The following is a 27030-nucleotide window of genomic DNA, read 5'->3' on the forward strand; positions in this document are numbered from 1 at the left end:
ACCACAGACTGTTGTATAAACATTCTATTGTACATTTAATTTACTCCACTTAGACAGATTTTATACAAAGTAGTGGTGAGGATTTCAATTTTTAATCATATATGCCAATTACATGTGTTTCTGCTCATATTTTGGGAGGTTTTAACATTTTCCTCTTCATTTTCCTCTATTTTGCATTTTTTACGTCTGGGCCAAATGAAAACATAAAACAGGAGTTTCACTGTATTGATAACTTCACAGCCAAGATTGTTTTATTAAGACATATTTTATGATTTATAGCTTTTACTATGCAGTTGATGACAGTATAAATAGGTGCCTCAGGGGAGCAGCCCTTTTCAAATCTAAACAGTGAGTGACTAAGTATTCCATTATTGCAACATAGGTGAAACTATGAAGTCTGTTACCTTTTCGAAACTTTTGGAGAACAATGTAGGCCCTAAGGAGTTATACTGTCTGGCAGCACTTCTGTTGAGTCACCTTTCTTATAGACAGGCCTAACAAAAGCATATTTTAAACTGTCTAGCAAAATACCTTTATTTTAATTCTGATGCTCTTGGACAATCACATATATATTAACAATCACAAACAAAAAATTATAAATCCTTCGACAACACAAGAGATATTGAATTTAACTGATGCAAGGAGAACATTTAAAAATGCTGCAAATGAAGCAGATGAAAGGGAATACAAATGTCTAAAAAATGAAACCAACAGAAAGTGAAAAATTGCTAATCAGGAATGGCTGGAGGACAAATGTAAGGATTTAGAAGCATTTTCACTACTAGGTACCACCTATAGGAAAATTAAAGAGGTCTTTGGGAAAAAGAGAGGCCATTGTATCAATATCAAGAGCTCAGATGATAAACGAGTCCTAAGCAAAGAAGGCAAAGCTGAGAGGTGGAGGGAGTATATAGCGTCTACACAAGGGAGGTGAACTTCAAAGCAATATTATAGACAGGGAGTGGGTGTAGATGTAGATGAGTTGGGAGATACAAAACTGCTAAAAGAATTTGACAAAACTCTGAAAGATCTAAGTCAAAACAAGGCAAAAGGCAAAAGTTACCAAACGATCAGTTTAATAAAATGTGGTTGCAAGATATTTTACAGAAGAATGGAAAAACAGATAGAAGCAGATTTGGGGAAGATGTGTTTGGTTTCCAGAGAAATGTAGAAACATGAAAGGCAGTACTGACCCTATGACTTACCTTAGAAAATATGTCTAGAAAAGGCAAACCTACACTAACAGCATTTGTAGACTTAAAAAAAAGCTTTTGACAATGTAGACAGGAATGCACTCTTTGAAATCCTGAAGGTGCAGTGGTAAAATACAGGGAGTGAAATGCTATTTACAACCATAGGGCAGTAATAAGAGTCGAGGGGCATGAAAGAAAAGCAGTGGCTGAGAAGGGAGTGAGACAGGATTGTAGCCTATCCCAATGTGATACAATCTGTACACTGAACAAGCAGTAAAGGAAACCAAAGAAAAATTTGGAGTAGGAATTAAAGATCAGGGAGAAGAAATAAAAGCTTAGAGGTTTGCTGATGACATTGCAATTCTGTCAGAGACAGCAAAAGGCTTGCAAGAACTGTTGAACGAAATGGATAGTGCTTTGAAAGGAAAATATAAAATGAATGTCAACAAAAGCAAAACAAGATTAATGGAACGTAGTCGAAATAAAGCAGATGATGCCAAGGGAATCAGATAAGGAAATGAGACACTTACAGTAGTAGATGAATTTTGCTATTTGGGTAGGAAAATAACTGACGCAGAGACAATATAAAATGTAGACTGCAAATGGCAAGAAAAGAATTTCTGAAGAAGAGAAACCTGTTAACATTGAAAATAGATTTAAGATATTTGTCTAGAGTGTGGCCATGTATGGAAGTGAAACATGGATGATAAACAATTTAGATAGAAAGAGAATAGAAGCTTTTGAAACATGGTGCTACAGAAGAATGCTGAAGATTAGATGGGTCTACCATGTAACTAATGAGGAAATACTGAATAGAATTGGGGGAGACGAGAAATTTGTGTTACAACTTGAGCAAAAGAAGGAGTTGGTTGAATCTGAGACATCAAGGGATCAACAATTTAGTATTGGAGGGAAGTGTGGGATGTAAAAATCATAGAGGGAGACCAAGAATTGAATATGCATATCTGGAAATATGTAGGTTTCAGCAGTAATTTGGAGATGAAGAGGCTTGCACAGGATAGAGTAGCAATGAGAGCTGCATCAAACCAGTCTTTGGATTGAAGACCACAACAACAACCCTTAATTAATGATTGATTATAATTTTACTTCTGAAATATCATGATTGTTTTCCTTATTCTGGATGAGCATATGTGAAAAATGTTCAAATTACTAAGTTTTCTCTCTACTGATTCTACAGCATACTGTTCTTCTTTCTCTTTTGAGCTTCTTAAATCAAGTTTCTCACTTACCATTAAAAATTTATTCCCAAAGCTTACTTTACTGTCTGATCTGGCAATTTCTCACAAGATCTGCCTAAAAAATATATTCCTGTATTTTTATAACTTTTCTTAAAATGTTATATTACACTTTATATTATGAAACTGCTTACTTTTTCCAGCCATTTAGAAAATTTACAATTTTTAGTTCTGATGATAACCTGATAGCTGTACTGATCCAAGGCTTCTTTGAAGGCTTTCTCACGTTTCATTCATTACTTTGAAAAAATTGGTTTTAAATTTCATTACCAATCAAAATTTTTTAAGAAATATGCTTAACTTACAGTTTATGTTAGGCTCATTGTAAACATCAAACCACTCACAGCTTTCTCTAAAATTTTACATTTTTTGTCTTTAATCATGCTCACTGCCTTCTTTGATTGTATATTTGAATGTAGCTAAGTTTTATAATCTAACTGCATCATTTTCTGGGAATTCACTCACTACTGGACAAGGATGTTGAATGAAGATATAACATGTCACAATATTACTGTCTTGAGCTGCTCAAGTAGGAAAATTTATGACTGATACTAAATTACAAGCAGCTAATAGCATCTCTTGATCAATTTTCTTGTCAAGTTCCTTTGAGGACAGACAGCACAGTGATGATTCAAATTTCCAGTTACCCAGTTAGGGGCCTGTATACTGTAACAACTTCAACTATTATACTGTCCAATATTAACTCACAAGCACATGCTTCAATAGGCAGCTATACTCTGCCTGCAACAAAAAATAAACAAATAAATAAATAAAAAATAAAAAAAGGGAGAGAGAGACAAGTTTTTGTACCCCCACCTGTGGCAAGCTATCCTGCAAACATTGCATTGTAACTGGTCCTCAATATCCTATATACTGGCATTGGGATGGAGTTGACATCTGAGCTGGTTCCACACATATTATATTGAGAACAGAGATGGGAATCTTATCGGCCATGGAAGTACTTCAACATCATGCAGATAGTTCATAGAATCAAAAAGAAATATGTGGACCAGCACTGTCCTGTTGAAAAACTGGCACCACCATAACTGCTGCCTGAGCAGTGATACATGTTGACACAAGATGACCATGACATACTGTTGTGTAATCAGAGTTCTCTTAATAACTACCATCCATGACCTGAAGTCATACCTGATGGTTCCCCACACCATAATGCCAGGAGTAACATTGTTTTGGCTCTCCAATGGCACAAAAGAATTGGGTCTCTAGTTAGATTGCCGCCATACTGGTGTGGTGCAAAAACCAAGATTCATAGCTGAACACAAAGCGAAATCATTCATCAGCAGTCCATGCTTCCTACATAGCATCACTTCAAATTCACCTCTTTGTGTGGTGGTGTTAACAACAACGTACACGTGGGATGGTAATTTCCTAATCCAGCTACTGTTAGTCTCTGACCAATGGTGTTGGATGACACATGGAAACCTGACAATGAATATGTCTGCCCTCTCTCATTCCCATGCAGTCCACAATGGGCCACTGTCATATCCATATGCCCCACAAATCTGGATATTTTATTTTATTTATCCATCTGTAGACAAAAAATATTGTATGGATGTTGTCCAAATGGAACTGTATATTTATGCAGAACCATAAATGTTGCGATGAACTTTGAGGAGTTTAGAGAGTGTCTTGATGAACAAATCGAGGGTAGGAACCAGTGTGCCAAAAAGTCATCCAATGATGCTACAGACAATCAAAGATACAGGTGATGGTGCCAGCCACTAGGTCACCCCTTTGGCAGCAAACGTGTTTGTGTGCTGACAGACTGTGGGCGGTACGTCTTGCTGTGTTGTTTGTTATTAGTGATCATGACTGATTGCCACAATTGCTAGTGGAGAAGATGGAGCTAGCAGCTGTGTAGAAAGGCCTTGTTTCCTGTGAATGTGATGGTCTGCTGCCTCGGTAGATTAAAGTTTCAGGCATAGGTTTCCATCCACACTTTTTCTCCTGGAACCCTCTAAAATCCCCAATGCTTTTTAGTATACAGGAAAAAAATAAACTACAGAGGGAAACCAGTGTCCTAAACCATCATTCATCAAGGCAACAGAACATCGCATTCATGGGAGATGCGGCCTGTCTACGCACCAGTTAACTTGATCTTCTCCAATGGCAATTGTGGCAATCAGCTGTGAGCACTGAATAACAAACAACACAGTGAGACATTCCACCTACATTGCAATGATGTACAAATTCACATTTGCTGCCAAACGGATGGCCCAGTGGCAGGGCCCGGCATCTGTAACTTTGATGCTCTGTAGCGTCATTGGATACTTCCAGACACAGGTTCTTATCCTTGATTTGTTCCTCAAGAGACCCACTACAACTCCTCAAAGTCTGGCGCAACATTTCTGGCACACTCTGTATACATAAAATAATACCACATCATACAATACATAGTAATACAACTTTATATACATGTTTGCTAATGTTATTTTAAATTCAAGGTCTATTTTTCACAGGGATTTACTTTTGTCCTCTCTAAAAAGCCAGTTCTCATACAATAATTCAGTAAAGATTTTATGCCATACAACAGCTGTCCAATACATAGGCGAATATAATGAAACTTTTAGGAGTGTATTTTCAGTTTTTCCTTAATATAAACATCACCAGAATATGTTATCGGTCTGCATAGTCACTTGCTGCATAAAAACGTTGACTGAATAATTTTTTTTAAAAATTCGACTATAAATTTACCCACATTATCTAACTTTCTGATGCTGACTGGCAGTTGTTGTAAAAGTGAGTACCAATGTGACTTGCGTGCCTTGGTGTGTTTGTTCTTTTGGTGCACTGAGTATGTAGTACTACGCTATTTTGAGTATTGTAGTTATGATAGTTGGCATTTGCCCCAAAATCTGCTGTGAGTCCTGACATACATAACACATTTGTGTACATAGGGTGTCCTAGTCCCTTGTAGTTTAATATTACATTTTCTACATTTTTGAGAATGCTGTTATGGTCTTCACATATCTTCCCTGTTTCAGTCTTCACAATAGCTCATAGCTTTTGATTTGTTTTCGGACTGTGTAATTAAGCTCTCCTTACTCAAATATTGGACAATTTGACCAGCCAGCCAAATAGAGACACACAATCAGGTCCCTTTCAATTGCTGTCAGGAGCTTGTAACATTCTCTTATGCAAGTATTTGGCATCTCCATTTACTTCATAGTAATCTCTCAACATCTGATGTTGTTCATGCCCCTTACACACCCTATTATGCCTGGTAAAAACACTAAACATGCACAACGTTAATGAACTCCATTCGCTGTTCTACCTGTCACAGAGAATTGTAACTCTAAAAGCGAGAGCAGTCTGAAAAGTTCTCTGCCTGATAGTGGAAATGACAATAATACTTTCAAAGAAGCTTTATTTTCCAACATAATCTCCTCTGATATCAACACTTTTCACCCAGCAGTGTTCCAATGCCATTATCCCCTCCATGTACGGTTCCTCTGGAAATATTGCAAAGTACCCATCTACAGCTGCAATCAGTTCTTAATTGGATGAAAAGCCCTCACCAGTCTTGAGAACAGATGGAAGTCCAAGGGAGTCAAATATGGGGAATAGGGTCAACATTCCAGCACTTTATAGTACAAACGTCTCAATTTCCCCACTGCCAAGACAGTTTTGTGGACACGAGCACTGTCCTAATGGAAGATGATTTCTTTTTCTTCTTTAAGCCTGGTCTGTTTCCAAAAATGCTTGCATCCAATTTTGTTAGAAGCTGAGAGTAGTACTCTGTAGTTATGGTTTTACCTTTTTCAAGATAGTCAATCAAAAAATCCATTCACATCCCAAAATATTGATGGCAAATCTTTCCCGCTATGGTACCACCTTTGTCTTCTTTGGAGCCGAAGAACTGGCTTCCATCCACCATATAGACTAAGTGCTTGGACTGTGTACTGGTGAATACATGTTTCATCCACTATCATGTATTGATGTACAACATCACTTCTGTTTGTCTTGAAATGCACCAAGGACTTTTCAGATAGTGTTGTGCATATGCTTTTGTGATTCAGAGTGAGCACACACAGCACCCCTACTGTACAAAGCTTCATCATGTTGAGTTCCTGATGCAACCACATTCCTTTGATATCACTAGATCATTAGCAAATTTCACGCACCTTTATATGTTGATCTTCCAAAATCATATCATGCACTTTGTCGATAACTTCTGGTGTGCTTGCACTTTTTGGATGTTCTTCATGGTGATCATCTTGGACACTTTCACAGCCATATTTAAACTTGGCTGCTCATTTCTTCATATTGGAAACTGAAGGTGAAGAGCCACCATATGCATTTACAAGTCACAAATGAATTTTGGTTTGTGTGAAATGCTCTTTTGCAAAAGATTTAATCGCTGCACAATAATCTATTTTTTACCATTTTCAACACCAGGCACACCATAACTGCTTCAAATGACTATGTGCAGTCAACTGCTGCCTGGAATGAGTTGCAATTTTATGTGGTGTCTACTAACATGTGTATCGGCATAAGGGGAAAAAAATCATGTGAGTGGTGCTGCTGTCTCTGGGCAACACCAAGAACTCTTCAGAGAGATGTCGTAAATATCTGCTGATGGTGTGAACACGTATGAAGTTATACTGAGATCTGACCGTGTCTTCTGGGACCTTCATTTGTTTGTCAGGCAGTGTGTACATAATTTACTTATCACTACATTTTTTAAAATTTATATTCTTTTTTATGGACATAACAACTTGTTTTTCATCCATATTATGTCTACATGAATATGCAGCTAATTTATAGTCACCCACTTTAAGATTTTCTTTCAAAGTGATTATTTGGTGCTCAGTCAGACAAGAAACATCAATTTATTCCCAACTATAAATATTTTCCAATCAAACTAACAACTCACTTATTTTATTTTTTACTTGTCTGTTTCTATAATATCCTAGGCAACCAAGTTGACTTCCTCCTTTCTTAGGTGTTAAATTAGAAGTCTGTCGATTTAAATATCTGTGATACTGTCAGTCTGAATTCAGCCTAAAGTAATTGTTTCACCTGACTGTAGTAACTACAGGGACTTGCCTTTGTGTGCTGTTGGACCCTTCTGTGCTAGGACAGCAAAAAGCAGCACATATTGTCAAGAAGGTAGCAAAAATTACAAACAGAACACAACTTCAAGCAATATGGGCAACAGGAATTGCGACACTGAAGGTCACGGCTACTTGTTATCTACCATCCTGATACTGCTTCAGGTGCTGCATTAACTGCTCCACAGTGATCTGCCCCTTCCACACAGCTATCTATCTGACTTACTGCATGAACTAGGCTTGATTCCCAGGTATTGTTCAAAAGGGAAGGTTTCACTTAGGCAGCAATACTAAAACTCTAAGGGCTCATCTAGCTAATATAGCTACATATGTGTTATATTTAACAGAGTATCTCCTAGCATCGTAGCTGGTAAATGAAGTTTGCCCCATAATATCACACCTAATTCTGTTTATCAAGAAGCCACTGCTTCCTAGTTCTAAGTGTCCAGTGAGCTTCCCTTGCTCATAGCAAATTGCTTGTACTACTATGTTGTCGTACACTGAATGCCTACAATATAGCCCTGCTCACTGGAAGTATGGTTTTCGTTCCATCACCTCTTTACAGCATGAACAACCCTCTGTCTTGCTCCTGAACAATTGTATGGCTCTAGTATTTCCTCCCACTTGAATCTCATGAGTAGAACATATAGTAACCTTCCTCTTCTGGCATTGCTGCAACTCTCCTTCAGTCACTGCCACATACCATTCCCCATCTTCCATTGTTAGTAACACCACATCCCCTTTAATTTGTATAAACTTCCCCACTGTTTCTAGCCTCACTGGGTAGGTGTGCACTGTTTAACACTTGAACAATGAGTGCTTGTTCACAACCAATACTTTCACCAATATGTACAACCGTGCATTATCAATTCCAACTAACAGCAAACTGAAGACAGGGCTCTGCTGTCTCCCCTCCCCTTAGAAGCATGCTGTCTCTCACCAGCAACCTTCATGCAATAACTACACATAATTCCTACCCAAACCTACACATATAACCAGACCGATAATTATCTAACAACCTATAATGCACACAAACAAAATAACCAAAATTGGAAGAATCATAACAAAACACAATACATATTAACTACTGCCTCAATCTTAATGCATACAGTGTTTGAGGCATATGGATCTCATCCTCCTGTTATTCATTCTTCTGCTTCTTCTTTCTGACTTTCCTCCTCTGTTCCACTAATGTCCCCTAGGGATTGCTGTTGGTGTACCTGTGAATGGTTGTAGTTGTCAGACATGTACAGTTTTTGACCTTGTTGGCAATTGTAGCTTTCCATTCACAGGTGATGTGGTTTCAATCATGTGATACACGCCATGTGAGCATGTTATGAACATTTTTGTCTTTCCTTTTGGAGTTTACAGACTTGACAACATTACCAACTGCTCTACTTTGTACCAAGGTAAAAACCCCTTATGTTTTACTGTCTCCTCTTGCCTTTCCAATGCCTGTGTGTTTTTGCTGAACCTTCTTCCAAACAGCTCTCACTGTTCTCGCAAATTCCCAGACTGACTCTCAGTTCCTGCTCCATTTCTGCTTAAGCATATCACATCGTGATTGCATCTTCTTCCCATATACCACCTTGAATGGTGAAAATTTGTGCTAGATATGTATTTTTTAATTATATGTGCTCACCACAATAGATAGATACGTGTCCCAATCTATCTGCTGGGAGTTGATGAAATACCCAGCATCCTCCCAATCATCCAATGAGCTCGATCCATCCTTCTATTGACTGAGGAAGAAGTGGACTGGTCCTTAATATCATCACTTTTAACAACTGACAGAATTCCCTCACCAGGTCTGGTGTTAAGTTCATGCCTTGATCAGATATTACTGTTTCTGGCACCCCAAACTTCAATACCCATCTATTCACCAATTCTTGCATTACTGTGACTACCTGCTCATCCAGCATCAGCACAATCTTGATATGAGAAAAATTATATATGAAGGTTAACACAAAACCGTTATTCAGCTGAATGGTACTAATACATCCACCCCGCATAAAACTAAAAGGTTCCATTTCTTCTGGCAACCTACATTTACATCTACATCTACTTCTAGAGGAATATTCTGCAAATCATATGTAAGTGCCTGGCAGAGGGTTCATCGAACCACCTTTACAATTCTCTATTATTGGAGTAACAGTGCATGGATAGAACGAACACCTATATCTTTCAGTACAAGCTCTGATTTCCCTTATTTTATCATGGTGATTGTTTTTCCCTATGTAGGTCAGCTTCAACAAAATATTTTCGCATTCAGAGGAGAAAGTTGGTGATTGGAACTTTGTGAGAAGATTCCTCTGCAGCAAAAAACGCCTTTTTTTTTAATGATGTCCATCTCAAATCCTGTATCATTTCAGTGACACTCTCTCCCCTATTTCGTAATAATACAAAACATGCTGTCCTGCTTTGAACTATTTCAATGTACTCCATCAACCTATCTGGGAAGGATTCCACATCCCACAACAGTATTCAAAAAGAGGACAGACAAGCGTAGCATAGGCAGTTTCCCTAGTAGATCTGTTACATTTTTAAGTGTTCTGCCAATAAAACGCAGTCTTTGGTTAGCCTTCCCCACATCATTTTCTATGTGTTCCTTCCAATTTAAGTTGTTCGTAACTGTAATTGTAATTCCTAGGCATTTAGTTGAATTTAAGGCCTTTAGATTTGACTGATTTATCATGTAACCAAAGTTTAACAGATTCCTTTTAGCACTCATGTGGATGACCTCACACTTTCCATTACTTAGAGCCAACTGCCAATTTTTGCACCATACAGATATCCTTTCTAAATCATTTTTCAATTTGTTTTGATTATCTGATGACTTTACTAGTCGATAAATGACAGCATCATCCGCAAACAACCTAAGACAGTTGCTCAGATTGTCTCCCAAATTGTTTACATTTATGAGGAACAGCAAAGGGCCTATAACACTACCTTGGGGAAAGCCAGAAGTTACTTCCATTTCACTCAATGATTTTCCATCAGTTACTAATAACTGTGATCTCTGACATGAAATCATGAATCCAGTCACATAACTGAGACGATATTTCATAAGAATGCAATTTCATTACAAGCTGCTTGTGTGGTACAGTGTCAAAAGCCTTCTTGTCAATAGTACTGAACACTTCATACGAGTAATGAGCTAGTTGTGTTTCACAAGACTGATGTTTTCTAAATTCGTGTTGACCTTGTCTCAATAGACCGTTTTCTTGAAGGTAATTCATAATGTTCAAACACAACATACATTCCAGAATCCTGCTGTGAATTGACATTAATGATATGGGCCTGTAATTTAGTGGATTACTCCTACTACCTTTCTTGAATATTGATGTGACCTGTGCAATTTTCCAGTTTTTGGGTACAGATCTTTCGTCGAACAAACAGTTGTAAGTGATTGTTACATATGGAGCTATTCCATCAGTATACTCTGAAAGGAACCTAATTGGTATACAGTCTGGACCAGAAGACATGCTTTTATTAAGTGATTTAAGTTGCTTCACTACTCTGAGTATATTTACTTCTATGTTACTCATGTTGGCAGCTGTTCTTGATTTGAATTCTGGAATATTTACCTTGTCTTCTTTTCTGAAGGCATTTCAAAAGTCTGTGTTTAGCGCCTCTGCTTTGGCATCACTATCTTTGATAGTATCTCCATTGCTATCATGCAGAGAAGGCACTGATTATGTCTTGCCACTAGCATACTTCACATATGACCAGAATCTCTTTTGATTTTCTGCCAGATTTTGATACAAAGTTTGAGCTATTATAAGCATCTCACATTGAAGTCTGCAGCAAATTTCAAGCTTCTGTAAAAGATTGCCAATCTTGGAGATTTTGTGTCTGTTTAAATTTGGCATTTTTTTTTTTCAGTGTTTCTGCAACAGTGTTCTGACCTGTTTTGTGTACCAAGGAGGATCATCTCCACTGTTTGTTAATTTATTTGGTATAAATCTCTCAATTGCTGCTGACACTATTTCTTTGAATTCAAGCCATTTCTGGTCTACACTTATATGAGGTCTGTCTAAAAAGTATCTGACCTTTAATTTTTCTGTGGAAAATAGAGATGATAGCACAGCGTCACTGTACACAGTAAAGGAAGAGACATTCATGCATATGCGTGAATTTTGTTCCCACCTTCCAGCACGTCAGTCACTGCCTGTCAGTCACTGAGTGAAGTGTTACACAATGTGTTCATCAGATTACCGATTCTCTCAAGTTGACTGAATGTGTTGAGCAAAGATACTGCATCAAATTTTTTCAAAAGCTTGGTGATTCTCAAAGCAAACCAATTCATAAGATTCAGCAGTTGTTTGGAGAAGATGCAATGTGTGTAACACAAATTAAGGAGTGGTTCAACTGATTCAAAAATGGCCGCACATCAGCGGAGAGTGACCAGAGTGCTGGCAGGCCCTAAACTGCTTGGAGTGCAGCTGTTGTTGAATTGTGCATCACGTCTATACGCCAGAAGGTCAAACAGTGACAAAGGAGTACTATTAAGATGTTCTCTGGCAACTCCATAATGCAGTTCAGTGCAAAGGACCAGACATGTGGATGGCGAAAAACTGACAACTGCATCATGATAATACCCCTGCACATTCATCCCATTTGATCCAAAATTTCTTGACCAAACATGGAATTACAGCCATTTGCCAACCTCTCTACTCTCCAGACATGGCTCCTTGCGGCTTCTGGTTGTTGGGAAAGGATCCTGTTTTGAGAGTAGAGAAGAGATAATATGGAACACGATGACAGAGCTGAACACCATTCCAAAAGAAGACTTCCAGAGGTGTTCCAGCAGTGGAAGGAACAGTGGGGTAAGTGAGTGCAAGCACAAGGGGCCTACTTTGAAGGGGATTAGGGTCCCAACCCCATCAGGTATTCTAAATATTTTTTCTGGCCAAAGGTCAGATACTTTTTAGACAGGCCTTGTATTGTTAATTTGGAAGGAGTGGAGACTATCTACTTCAATTTCACAACAAGATAAACTACTTCTAACAGCAACAAACATGCCACCACCAACCGTGTTCATATACTTTCAGAACACCGTTAGGTTCTTCACAAAAATTTCAAATGAGCTTATCTCTGGCTCTATGCAAAAACACCTGTTTCTGACTCAAATCTGCACACTGTACACAATTCCTGAAATGCTGATTGATCTCATTTTTTGATCCTCTCCACCAGTTCTCCATTATACTCCAATATGTTGTTCTGCATCCTCCATGGCCAGATAAAATTTGATCATGCGTTTCCCTCAGTACTTCTTCTCTCAGCGTTGCTGGTACATACACTCAGTCCTAATTTTGTCTTCCTACACAATAATCTGTCATAGACCAATTCAAAGCAGCATGATCTGACACTATTTTAAACTTCTTTCTGTAAAGGTAATGCCAAAATTATATTACTCTGTACACCTCTTTCTCCATCATAGAATTATTTCCCTTCACTCTTGATGTAAAAGGAATCAGATGTTCCCCTTCATAGACTCCCTGCCTCAAAACACAGATGAGATCATGGTTTGACACATCATAATATAAATTCCTTACAAAAATCTGGGAACACCAATACTAGGCTCGGTGTTAGTACCCCCTTTAATTTGACAAACCCTCTCTGACACATTCTAGTCTACATGAACTAGATACCTATTTTTAATAACTGTGTAGGTGGCCGTGTTATATCCACAATGTCTCTCACAAATTTCCTATAATAATTCCCAAGGCCCAGAAAAGACTGTAACTCCTTGCATGGTCCTCATACTGGAAAATATCACACCACCTGTATCAATCTTGGATCAGTCCTTACACCATGTTTACTAACTATGTGATCCAAATAATTTAATTCTTGCAACACAAAGTGACATTTTTCCATACCCAGAGCTAGACATACAGCTTGTAACCACTTGAACACCTCCTTCAGTCATTTTCTATGTTCCTACACATACCTTGAAAAAACAAATATGTCATCCAGATACACTAGACACTGTTAAAGATTCAGCCCTTACAATGGAATGTCATTGGCGTATATTTAAACCAAATGGATTTCTTCTATTCTAATAATGTCCCCAAGGTGCTGAAAATAGAGTCTTTGCTCCATCCTCTGGCACTACTTCTAACTGATGGTACGAACTCTTCAAGTCTACTGTTGAGGAGTATTGGCACTGCCCAAGGTTATCAATCATCTCCTTGAGGTTGGAATCAGGTAGGCATCTGTCATAGCCTTACTATTCAAATAGTGTTGATGGCAACTGAACTGATATTTCCTCCAACTGTCCACAGACTTCTTTAGCACAATTAAAATTCCACCTCCCCCCCCCCCCCCCCTCGGGCTACTGCTCTCCTCTATCAAACTGTCAGCCAACTCTTGATCAATAAACCCTTCTAATTGACTGCAGGGATCATGGTATTCTGTGCAGATGGTATTCTGTACAGCCTCCAGTACAATGGCACTTCATTCCTTGTCAGAGTTCAGTGTTGTGTCATGGGTGTTGCAGACAACAGCCCCCTCGAAAAAAAATTCTAACCCAAACTCTTCCCTTCTACTGCTTCATCTTTTGAGAAAGGAATTTCTAACATCACCACCAATGTTCCCTTTAACAACTTAATCTCCTCGGCACTAAAATTATCCACATTGACAGGTACTACCTTACCTCTGTCCTTCTCCTGTACACATATGATTTTTCCCTGTACCAAACAACACACTGCATACAATTTATGGTTATCTTCCTGTGGATCCACTGAACACAACATACCTACAGTTAAGTCAGACTATACAGTCACTCACAGTGAATTCCCTGTGCTGCTCAACACACAGCCATATGACAAAAGCCTTAATATTATAGTTAGTGGTTTAACTGGACTGCTTTGTACCACAGACACTCCTCGCAACACATTAACACTGATGACAGCTTCCCCCATCCAGAATGTCTTCTCACTAAGCTACACTACACATTGTCAAAGGTCAGTTATGGCATGATGCTGACACAAAACGTCTAACCCTAGGATCCTGCTGTAATCCTCACTTACATGAGACACTATTCCAACACACTGCCTAAACTTCATTGCCTCCTACTGAAAATTCATCATTATCAAACCTAGTGATCATGTATCACTATCTCTTTCCCCACACAATTTATAACATGGTTGTTACCACTGCCTCTTACCCACTAACTCTCTCGAGGTTACCGACACATGGAGCCATGTCCAACAAAAACTTACACTCTTTGCCACACGTTACACCTATTATGGCACATTCCACCTCTGAATACTTTTTACAGCATTTACGTTTACTTGTAAGGTCTTTCAGGGATTCGGGGTTCCCTTTTAAGTTTAATGGGTGCTTATTATGACCCAGACCACCTCTACCATTATTCCTATAATACTGTCGCTCATCTGTACCACCCCTACTATTATTCCCACAAAACTGCTTATAGTTCATACCTCCCCTTTTATTACATGGCTAGTGGCACTGTCTGTGTATGTCCAGTACCTCCACAGTTAAAACATCTTGTATTTGCTGTGAATACTCTTTGATTATCTCTTATCCCTCTCACAACATCGATCTCATCAAATTCCAGTGCCAAACTAACTGCTGCATGAAGATCTCTTGGTACACCAGTGTGCACCATCTCTCATGACAAACCCTTCAGAAAAGCATTGAGTACTCAGCTTCCTGTAGTAACACCTTATTTACCTCCTGACTAACACAAGGTCTGTTCAAAAAAATTCCAGAACATTCATAATTTTGTGCCAATAGTGTGTTGGAACAAAATTCAACTGGCGTTCCTGCACATTCCTGTGTTTAATTTGTAACTGCTAGAGGTTTCATTGTTGTATGTCTGTTAGTTATTGAGTTATTGTTCAGCGCTGTATTGAGTAGAATCTTGTGCCACACAGTTTGTGAATCTCGAGATGGCATAGTTAGAGGTGGAATGCGTCTGCATTAAATTTTGCATGAAACTCAAGAAACCTTTACAGAGATACACCAAATGATGCACATAGCCTACGGTGATGAGTGCTTTAGCCATACTTGTTGTTAGGAATGGTTTAAAACTGGCCAGATGGAAGTTAAAGATGACCTTCTTTCAGGATGTCCTTCGATGTCTATCATTAGAATGAGATGTTCCTTAAGAGAATCAGGCTGGTGATGAGACATAGGCCTACAGATGTGATGTTGAGACCAAGGTTCAATCTTCACAATGTGTTGGGAAAGGTTCTCCACAACCAAAAAAGCGTGGCAGGTCAGGTCAAATGTCAAAGCCATGCTGGTAGTTTTCTTTGACTTTGAAGGATTAATTCATCATGAATTTGTGCCACAGGAACAAATTGTTAATCAATGTTACTATCAGGACATGTTGTGATGCTTGCGATAAAATGTGAGAAGGAAACTGCCTGAAATGTGGTGAGACAGTTCAGAGCTCTAGCATCACAATAATGCATCCACACATTCATCACTCTTGGTGTGTGACTATTGGACAAAAAACGAAATCACTGTGCTGCCTCATCCTCCGTACTCACCAGACCTGGCACCTGCAGAATTATTTTTTTACTTCCAAAGTTCAAAACCCCATTGAAAGGATGAAGATTGCTATGATAGATGAGCTAAAAGAAAATTTGCAGACAGTGCTCTGCATGATCCAGAAAGAGGCATACCAAGATTTCTTCCAGAAGAGGAAACAACATTGGGAGTGATGTATTAATTGTGAAGGAGATTATTTTGAAGGAAACCATGCACAATTAGTCAAAGGTAAGTGTAGAAAAAATTTTTGGACAGAGTTCCAGAATTTTTTCAAACAGACTTTGTATGTACATTAAGCTTTCTTATTCTGTCTAAAAAATCCTCCATATTGTTCACAGAAAAACAGCATGCTATTTTGCTTGCTGTATCTCTCTACCAATTTCTGCTTGAGTTGCTCAAAAGTTTCTGTATTGTCCAGAGCCTCCATGCAATAAACAAGACTTCACTTCTCCTGATAGGTGTGACCTTGTTATCTATAACTAATGATTATCCAACCAATCCCTATGTCTGCAGATAAAAGGAGATCCTCAGCTGACATGCTGGGAAAGGGAGAAACAGCTGGATGTAGCCCCAGATTCTGTGGTTTCAACAAACCTAATTCTACATTCTTCTCAGCTAATTTATTATTTACAAACTTAATTATATCTTCAACTGCATTAAAAGATTAATTAAGGATTGCCTAGCCTCCCCTACAGTGACTTCTTGGGTCTGACTTTGCTGCTGCATCTTTCTTACTGATATTCACTACTCAGAAATAAGAACTCAAAAATAATACAAACAACATACTAATCAGCTGTTAACAGTACCATGCACACTTCATCTGTTTAATCATGAGCGCCTGGACTCCCTACACTATGTGATCATATGACCAAAATGGTGACACTTGAAACAAACAACTGACCACAGACTTGGTACAAGGTACAAAACGCGCAAGTAAATTTCACTGCAAGCTTCACACAGCATCTAGCCATCCTAGAATTACATTTAAACTGAGAGATATCCAGCAGTATTGCTGGCCCCATAAAAGTAACTGTATAGTTATCACAACCCTTAACTTTTGACCCCATGAGCACCATCACAAAAAAACAAGTCTCACTCATGTCACATTTCATAGGCTGCAGTTCAGACAACGTGCCGCAGGAGGTGGTACACCGTCCGCCATTCACTGTGATGATGTCTGCTCTCCTGACATCCCTGACATCGATGATGAGTCCCAATGGCGCTCAGTAGGGTGAGTGCTGGAGGTGACAGGCCGGTGGATCCTAGTAGATACACTGATGACTGAGAAACAATACTCTATTAGCTCCCGATCCACATAACATCATTAGAAACGTGAGGCAGACACAGCCCACTTCAGTGACCCAGGCTGGCAAAGGCCCACAGGTAGCGACTTGTGTCCTGGCAAGTAGGAACAGTGACAGTGTCCTGCAATGCTGATGTCAGGCAGATTGATGGCCAATGACCTGGCAGTGTGATCCGTGTGTTGCACTGCAAAGGCATTCCACAGTGGTGGATGCCTATGCCTAGGTGATCCAGGCCCAGTGATGCCCACTGTGGAGGTGGAGGAAGGCTGTTATGCATGTGACAAACCTGCTGCCCTCTGGCAGTAGTCAGTTGGTGGTTGGCGCAGATGACTGTGGCACCAAGTCCTGCAAGGAGTGCGGGTGGCATGGACCTGGCATCATGGTGGTGCTGCTGGACTCAAAATGCCTTGACCTTGAAATTTTCTATTTTTATGGCTCCAGTGTACATTTGTTACACTAAAGGCCTGCATCTAGTCACATAGCTCATAACAAGTCATCCCCTGATGTGGCAAAACAATCCTGCCCACTCCGACTATTACCACTGTGTTGTGCAGTTTACTGCTAAATGTGGCTAGCTAGTTTCATAATCCTTTTGTGTGAACATAATGGTATGACCCATATGATGCCACACTATGCTAACTGCCAAGCAGTAGTTTGGCACAATGCTACACCACCATTCCTTACAAATTATTCCAAGTTCTACCATAACTAGATAGTGACACCACAGGTGGAAATGAAAAATGTCATTCCTGTATAGCTGTTTATTCTTATTCTTTCTAGAATATCAGAGCTTTTCAACTTTGTTATATTTATATAAGAAGTTTTTTACTAACCAATTATCTCGAAGAGCCCCTTCATTTTCATTGTTGGCAGACCATATGGCAATACTTGGATGATGACTCAGACGCTTCACTTGATATTCAACCTCTTTTCTGACATTTGTTAGAAATTCTTCACTTGCAGGATACATGCTACATGCAAACATGAAGTCTTGCCAGATCAATATTCCTAGCTCATCAGCAACCTGCCAAAAGGAAACACTGACATTTTATGGTTCCTTTTGTAACCAACCATACTTAGAAAACAAAACCTTAATGTACCAAAGTTTTGGCTAATACATCTTCTCTAAAATTTAGTAGTAATGGTGCTCAGAAAAAAGATGAAATAATAAATAGCTAAAAATATCAACAGAGTATTACACATTAGGAACAATTGTTGTACATTTTCCAAAGAGTCTGAGGGTAAAGAACATTTTTCACCCAAAATATTAAACTAAAAGTTCTTTCCAAAAACTTTGGTAAGTGCTGTGTAGTGAAACACAATTTCTTAAATTATTTCATGCCTTTAATGCCATGCCATAGCACAAATCTGCTGCCATGATATGGGCTGTATTTTCATTTGAAAACATGGTGCACTCTTCAAATAGGTGTCTTCCCAAATCTCATATGCCATAAGTGGCAAACACTGAAGTGTCATTTAATTGCAGAAGATATTATGTATCAGGGAGAAGTGTCCAATCTAGGAATGAGTTAAGAGCATTTCGCCACATCTTTGTGACTGGTAGTAAATGTGCCTTGGCTTGGTAGTAGCAATTACAGACTGCAGCCACACAGCCCCTCACTTCAAGGCACTCCTCCTAACAGTGATGCAAGACTACAAACATACCCAGTGAGGAGCAGTTACCCTCTCCCCCTCATTCTCCTAGATAAAGAAAAGCTATGATACTAGTATCCTGCTCATCACACAGACAAATGTATCAATTCAATATTAAACAATGGAAAGTTCAGATTGGAACATCAATAATATTATGAAAAGGTTAGATTGCTTTTCACCACAAAGGTGAGATGCTTAGTTGTATACAGGCACATCAAAAAGACTGTTATGCACTGAGCTTTCAGCAAAAGCCTTTGTCAGAAAAGAAGCAAAACACATATCGACACAAGAAGTCACACTTCACAGACACACATGACCATCTACATCTACATCTATACTCCGCGAGCCACCTTACGGTGTGTGGCGGAGGGTACTTATTGTACCACTATCTGATCCCCCCTTCCCTGTTCCATTCGCGAATTGTGCGTGGGAAGAACGACTGCTTGTAAGTCTCCGTATTTGCTCTAATTTCTCGGATCTTTTCGTTGTGATCATTACGCGAGATATATGTGGGCGGTAGTAATATGTTGCCCATCTCTTCCCGGAATGTGCTCTCTCGTAATTTCGATAATAAACCTCTCCGTATTGCGTAACGCCTTTCTTGAAGTGTCCGCCACTGGAGCTTGTTCAGCATCTCCGTAACGCTCTCGCGCTGACTAAATGTCCCCATGACGAATCGCGCTGCTTTTCGCTGGATCATGTCTATCTCTTCTATTAATCCAACCTGGTAAGGGTCCCATACTGATGAGCAATACTCAAGAATCGGACGAACAAGCGTTTTGTAAGCTACTTCTTTCGTCGATGAGTCACATTTTCTTAGAATTCTTCCTATGAATCTCAACCTGGCGCCTGCTTTTCCCACTATTTGTTTTATGTGATCATTCCACTTCAGATCGCTCCGGATAGTAACTCCTAAGTATTTTACGGTCGTTACCGCTTCCAATGATTTACCACCTATGGCATAATCATACTGGAATGGATTTCTGCCCCTACGTATGCGCATTATATTACATTTATCTACGTTTAGGGAAAGCTGCCAGCTGTCGCACCATGCATTAATCCTCTGCAGGTCTTCCTGGAGTACGTACGAGTCTTCTGATGTTGCTACTTTCTTGTAGACAACCGTGTCATCTGCAAATAGCCTCACGGAGCTACCGATGTTGTCAACTAAGTCATTTATGTATATTGTAAACAATAAAGGTCCTATCACGCTTCCTTGCGGTACTCCCGAAATTACCTCTACATCTGCAGATTTTGAACCGTTAAGAATGACATGTTGTGTTCTTTCTTCTAGGAAATCCTGAATCCAATCACAAACCTGGTCCGATATTCCATAAGCTCGTATTTTTTTCACTAAACATAAGTGCGGAACCGTATCAAATGCCTTCCTGAAGTCCAGGAATACGGCATCAATCTGCTCGCCAGTGTCTACGGCACTGTGAATTTCTTGGGCAAATAGGGCGAGCTGAGTTTCACATGATCTCTGTTTGCGGAATCCATGTTGGTTATGATGAAGGAGATTTGTATTATCTAAGAACGTCATAATACGAGAACACAAAACATGTTCCATTATTCTACAACAGATTGACGTAAGCAAAATAGGCCTATAATTATTCGCATCTGATTTATGACCCTTCTTGAAAATGGGAACGACCTGCGCTTTCTTCCAGTCGCTAGGTACTTTACGTTCTTCCAGCGATCTACGATAAATTGCTGATAGAAAGGGGGCAAGTTCTTTAGCATAATCACTGTAGAATCTTAAGGGTATCTCGTCTGGTCCGGATGCTTTTCCGCTACTAAGTGATAGCAGTTGTTTTTCAATTCCGATATCGTTTATTTCAATATTTTCCATTTTGGCGTCCGTGCGACGGCTGAAGTCAGGGACCGTGTTACGATTTTCCGCAGTGAAACAGTTTTGGAACACTGAATTCAGTATTTCTGCCTTTCTTCGGTCGTCCTCTGTTTCGGTGCCATCGTGGTCAACGAGTGACTGAATAGGGGATTTAGATCCGCTTACTGATTTTACATATGACCAAAACTTTTTAGGGTTCTTGTTTAGATTGTTTGCCAATGTTTTATGTTCGAATTCGTTGAATGCTTCTCTCATTGCTCTCTTTACGCTCTTTTTCGCTTCGTTCAGCTTTTCCTTATCAGCTATGATTCGACTACTCTTAAACCTATGATGAAGCTTTCTTTGTTTCCGTAGTACCTTTCGTACATGATTGTTATATCACGGTGGATCTTTCCCCTCGCTTTGGACCTTAGTCGGTACGAACTTATCTAAGGTGTACTGGACGATGTTTCTGAATTTTTTCCATTTTTGTTCCACATCCTCTTCCTCAGAAATGAACGTTTGATGGTGGTCACTCAGATATTCTGCGATTTGTGCCCTATCACTCTTGTTAAGCAAATATATTTTCCTTCCTTTCTTGGCATTTCTTATTACACTTGTAGTCATTGATGCAACCACTGACTTATGATCACTGATACCCTCTTCTACATTCACGGAGTCGAAAAGTTCCGGTCTATTTGTTGCTATGAGGTCTAAAACGTTAGCTTCACGAGTTGGTTCTCTAACTATCTGCTCGAAGTAATTCTCGGACAAGGCAGTCAGGATAATGTCACAAGAGTCTCTGTCCCTGGCTCCAGTTCTGATTGTGTGACTATCCCATTCTATACCTGGTAGATTGAAGTCTCCCCCTATTACAATAGTATGATCACGAAACTTCTTCACGACGTTCCGCAGGTTCTCTCTGAGGCGCTCAACTACTATGGTTGCTGATGCAGGTGGTCTATAGAAGCATCCGACTATCATATCTGACCCACCTTTGATACTTAACTTAACCCAGATTATTTCACATTCGCATTCGCTAATAACTTCACTGGATATTATTGAATTCTTTACTGCTATAAATACTCCTCCACCATTGGCGTTTCTCCTATCCTTGCGGTATATATTCCATTCTGTGTCTAGGATTTCGTTACTGTTCACTTCCAGTTTTAACCAACTTTCCGTTCCTAATACTATATGCGCACTATTTCCTTCAATAAGAGATACTAATTCAGGAACCTTGCCCTGGATACTCCTGCAGTTTACCAATATTACGTTAACTTTTCCTGTTTTTGGTCTCTGAGGACGGATGTTCTTTATCAACGATGATAATGTCCTCTCTGGTAAGCCGTCAGGTATTTTATCATTTCGCCCAAGGGGGGGTCCCTCTAACCTAAAAAACCCCCGTGTGCACGCCACACGTACTCTGCTACCGTAGTAGCTGCTTCCGGTGTGTAGTGCACGCCTGACCTGTCTAGGGGGGCCCTACAGTTCTCCACCCAATAACGGAGGTCGATGAATTTGCAACCATTATAGTCGCAGAGTCGTCTGAGCCTCTGGTTTAGACCCTCCACATGGCTCCAAACCAGAGGACCGCGATCGACTCTGGGCACTATGCTGCAGATATTAAGCTCAGCTTGCACTGTCTTCACCAAATCAGCCAGCCGCCGGAAGGAACCAAGGATGGCCTCAGAACCCAAGCGGCAGGCGTCATGTGCTACTATCTGCAGCCGGTCACACCCAGTGCGTTCAATAGCTGCCGGAAGGGCCTCCTCCACATTACGGACGAGACCCCCCGGCAAGCACACCGAGTGCACACTGGCATTCTTCCCCGACCTACCCGCTATTTCCCTGAGGGGCTCCATAACCCGCCTAACGTTGGAGCTCCCTATAACTAATAGGCCCGCCCTCTGTGACTGTCGGGACCTTGCCGGAGAATCGGCCACTGGCCCAACAGGCGAGGCATCCTGTGGTGGCTCGGAAACGATGTCATCACCACTAGGAAGCACCCCGTACCTGTTGGAAAGGGGTAAGGCAGCTGCCACGCGGCCAGATCCCACCTTCGCCTTTCGGCCAGGCATGCGCGAGCCCACCACTGTCCGCCATTCACCCTGGAGTGATGGCTGACCGGTAAGATGCTCACTGCCGGAAGACGCAGCGACATCAGGGGTTCCATGTGATTCCAAGGCCACCGAAGTAGGCATAGGTCTCACCACAGTTGCCCCAACGCCACTACGAGCCGACGCCTGCGCCTCGAGCTTGATGAGCCTAACAGACAAAGCCTCCACCTGCCCCCGAAGAGTGGCCAATTCTCCTTGCGTCCGCTCACAACAACCACAGTCCCTACACATGACTATGTTTACCCTACTCTATACGGTGACAAATTCCCAAGATAATCTTCTGATGAGCTACTCTGATAATCAAGAAACACTCACTGAAATACGAGACGCGAAAACTACGCTAGGTTTTCCCAGAAAAACTATTTAAAAGCTAAGCGCAGCAAATAAGTACAAAAACGCTTTATACAAACAGTACTCGCTGCTGCTGGTGCTCTCGCTCTGGCTGTCACAAGACAACTGCTGATTCAAGTGACTAGTGGCTAACGGCCGCGAAACAAACAAAAGACGGTTTTAGGGCGCTTTCTGTTCTCAACGATCAAGAAAACACTAAGAAATCTAACACGAAAACTATGTAAAGTTTTATCAAGAACTGTTAGTTACCATGCAGAGCAGATAAACACAAATAGAATCCCTTCCTTAGTGGAAGGTCGTAAACAAAATGCAAAATAAACGCTTTATACAAACAGTACTCGCTGCTGCTGGTGCTCTCGCTCTGGCTGTCACAAGACAACTGCTGATTCAAGTGACTAGTGGCTAATGGCCGCGAAACAAACAAAAGATCGGAAGGCATTTCTCATGCTGAACAAAAGCAGCAATTCAGAGTGGTACAGGAAATGGAGTGGGATACCAGGGTGTAGTGTCAGCAGACTTTGGAGGAGGGAGGGGCTTTGAGTGGGAAATGAGAGGGGTAAATTAGAGGAAAGACCAGCGAATGTGTTGCCAGGGAGTGACACATAATGAAGGTGATGGGCTTGCTTGAGTTGGGAGGAGATGATAGAACAGAGAGGGTGGAAACTGTTGGATGACGGCTGTGGGGACAGTACATTACTATAGGCTGAGGCTGGGACAATTTTGGGAGTGGAAAACGTATTGTAAGGATAACTCCCATCAGCACAGTTCAAAAAATTTTGTGGCAGAGGGGAGTATCTAGATGATATGGGTTGTGAAGCAGCCATTGAAATCAAGCATGTTTTGTTTGGATGCTAGTTGTGCCACAGGATAGTCCTCTTTATGTCTTGGTCACAGCTTGGCAGTAGCCATTGACCCTAGGATAGCTGATTGGTAGTCTTAACAATATAATAAGTTGTGCAATGATTGCAGCAGAGCCAGTATATGACACAGTTCCTGTAACAGGTGACTGGCCTCTGACATAGGATAAGCCTGTGACAGGAGTGCAATAGGAATTACTTGGTGAGTGGATTAGACAGGCCTTGCATCTGAGTCTACCACAGGGATATGATCCCTGTGGCAAGGGATTGGGATTAGGAGTGACACAGAGATGGACTAGGATGTTGTGGAGGTTCAGTAGGAATGGCAGAACACCACATTAGGAGGAGTCGGAAAGAACTTGGGTAGGCTATCCCTCATATCAGGGCATGATGAGATAATCAAAGTCATGACAGAGGATGTGATTCAGTTGTTCCAGTCCAGGATGGTATTGAGTGGCAAAGGTGTGCTCCTCTGTAGCTGGTTCTTAGGGATGGTGGGAGGACAGGGAGTTTTTTGGGAATGGCATGGGCAATCCATTTGCTACTAGGTCTGGGGGATGTTGCCTATCTGTGAAGGCCTTTGTGAAGTTCTCAGCATAGAGGGCAAGGGAGTTCTTGTCACTGCAGGTATGCCATCTCCAGGTAGGCTGTATGGAATGGATGTTTTGGTGTGAAAGGGTGGCAGTTGTTGGTATCCAGGTACTGTTGGTGGCTGATTGGTTTAATGTGGACAGAGGTGTGGATGGAGTGGAGGAGATCCATGTCCAGAAAGGTGCCACACTGGGTTCAGGATAACCAGGTGAAGTGGATGGGAGGGAAGGTGTTGGGGTTGTGAAGGAATGGGTATAAGGTCTCTTGGCCCTGAGTCCAGATAATGAAGATATCATCAGTGAACATGAACCAGACCAGGAGTTTGGGAGGCTATGAAGGTTTCCTCTATTTGGCCCACAAACAGGTTTGTGTAGGAGGGTCTGTGCATATACCCATCACAGTGCCACATGTTTGTTTATATACCTTCCCCTCAAAAGAGAAGTAGTTGTGCATTGGGGTAAAGCTGTTAAGATGTATGAGAAGAAGGCAATGGGTCTGGGAGTCTGAAGGACTTTGGAAGAAGTAGTGTTCAATAGCACCAATGATCATGGGTGTGAGGGATGTTGGTGTATGGGGCAGTGGCATCAACAGCAATGAGTAGGGATACAGGAGGTAAAGGTTTGGGAATAACAAAGAGTTGATGAAGGAGGCGGTAAGTTTCTTTGATGTTGGAAGCTAGATTTTGGCCAGTTGGTTTGAAGTGTAGGTCAATGAGGTCCAAAATTCTTTCAGTGAGGGTACAACAAGAAGCTAGAATGAGGGTTCCAGGATTGTAGAGTTTATGGATTTTGGGGAGCATGTAGAAGGTGAGTGTGCAGTGTGTCATAGATGTGAGGAGATAAATGTATTTAGGGTAGAGGGAATGGAAAATGCTGGTTGTAGGGTGTGGGGACAGTATGTTTCCATAGGTTGAGGTCAGGATAATTACAGGAGCGGAGAATATGTTGTAAGGATAACTCCCATATGTGTTGTTCAGTAGAGCAGGTGGTTTAGGGGAAGATCCAAATGGCCTGGGTAGAAAGAAGCCATGAAAATCAGGCAAGTTACATTTAGCTACATGTTGTGCCACAGGGTGGTCCACTTTACTCTTGGCCACATATTGGCAGTACCATTCATCCTGGTGATCAGAACCACCTCTGCAGATACTGCTACTATGCAATACCTACTACATACATCACAGCTGTAAAACTGAATCGCTTGTTCTCCAGCACCTGGAAGTGCATTCCACACATCACCTTCATAAGTTATACAACCTACTGACATCCTGGTACCAGCTTGTGGCACCACGATCACAACCCCTATCCTACCCACAGTGTTCCTCCTCATTTACCATTTGTAGCACCCAGACACTGTCTAGCTGATCCACTTGCCACATCCCAAAAAACTATGTACGAACACTCTGCTAAATATAGAGGTAATACAGACCTGGAATTCTTTTCTTCACCTTTCCACCAAAATCCTCAACTCATATAAGTTTCAGCCCTATAGAGACACTTTACCTTCAACCCTACACTCAAATTTAAAAATGTTAGACTTGTCAAAGACCTGGTCTCTTTCTCCTGATCCCTGCAATGGAAGAGTGATGCCTAGGACTGGAAAAACAGAACCACATCTTCATCTGAGCTTTGATAACCTATTGTCATATCCTGATATGAGTGACATCCTGGTGTAGATCTTTCCCACCCCTTCGTAAACTGGTGTTCTTGCACTACCCAACCCATAAAAGATCCTAGTCCATCACTATACCACTCCCAATCCCACATCTTGCCACAAGGCTCATATCCTTGTGGACCCAAGCACAAGACCTACCGAATCCACCCATCCAGCAGTTCCTATTCCAGTTTTGTCAAGTCTTATCCTGCCCCACCAGAGGCTGGGCTACCTGTGAAAGCACATGTGTCATCTAACAGCTCTGCAGAAATCATTGCACTGCTTGTTATATTGGTATGACTACCAATCAGTTGTCCAACAGGATGAATGGATACTATTGAACTGTGGCCAAGAGCAAAGTGGACCACCCTGTGGCACAACAAACAGCTGAACACAACATTCTCAGTTTCAATGGCTGCTTCACAATCTGGACCATTTGGGTCCTACCTTCTGTCACAAGCTTTTCTGAACTGTGCAGGTGGGGTTATCCTCATAACAAATTCTCCATTCCTGAAATTTTCCAGCCTGAACCTATAGTAATGCACTGCCCCACGCCCTCCACCCATAAATTTCTGCCCCCCTTGTCCATCACCTTCTACTAATTAAGTTTCTTTAACCCTCAT

The 27030-nt window shown here is 40.8% G+C and overlaps 1 protein-coding gene across 1 annotated transcript in view; it reads right to left on the reverse strand.

The window, feature by feature from the left end:
• The window catches only part of LOC124789643 (beta-mannosidase), a 244783-nt gene that overhangs the window by 67511 nt on the left and 150242 nt on the right, over positions 1-27030 (reverse strand). Inside the window, exon 9 of the mRNA XM_047257076.1 lies at positions 18188-18378. Coding sequence (XP_047113032.1) covers positions 18188-18378 — 191 coding nt within the window. The remainder of the gene's footprint in view (positions 1-18187; positions 18379-27030) is intronic.

The sequence above is a fragment of the Schistocerca piceifrons genome, chromosome 1 (genome assembly GCF_021461385.2).
Source record: "Schistocerca piceifrons isolate TAMUIC-IGC-003096 chromosome 1, iqSchPice1.1, whole genome shotgun sequence".
In the NCBI taxonomy this organism is placed as follows: Eukaryota; Metazoa; Arthropoda; class Insecta; order Orthoptera; family Acrididae; genus Schistocerca; species Schistocerca piceifrons.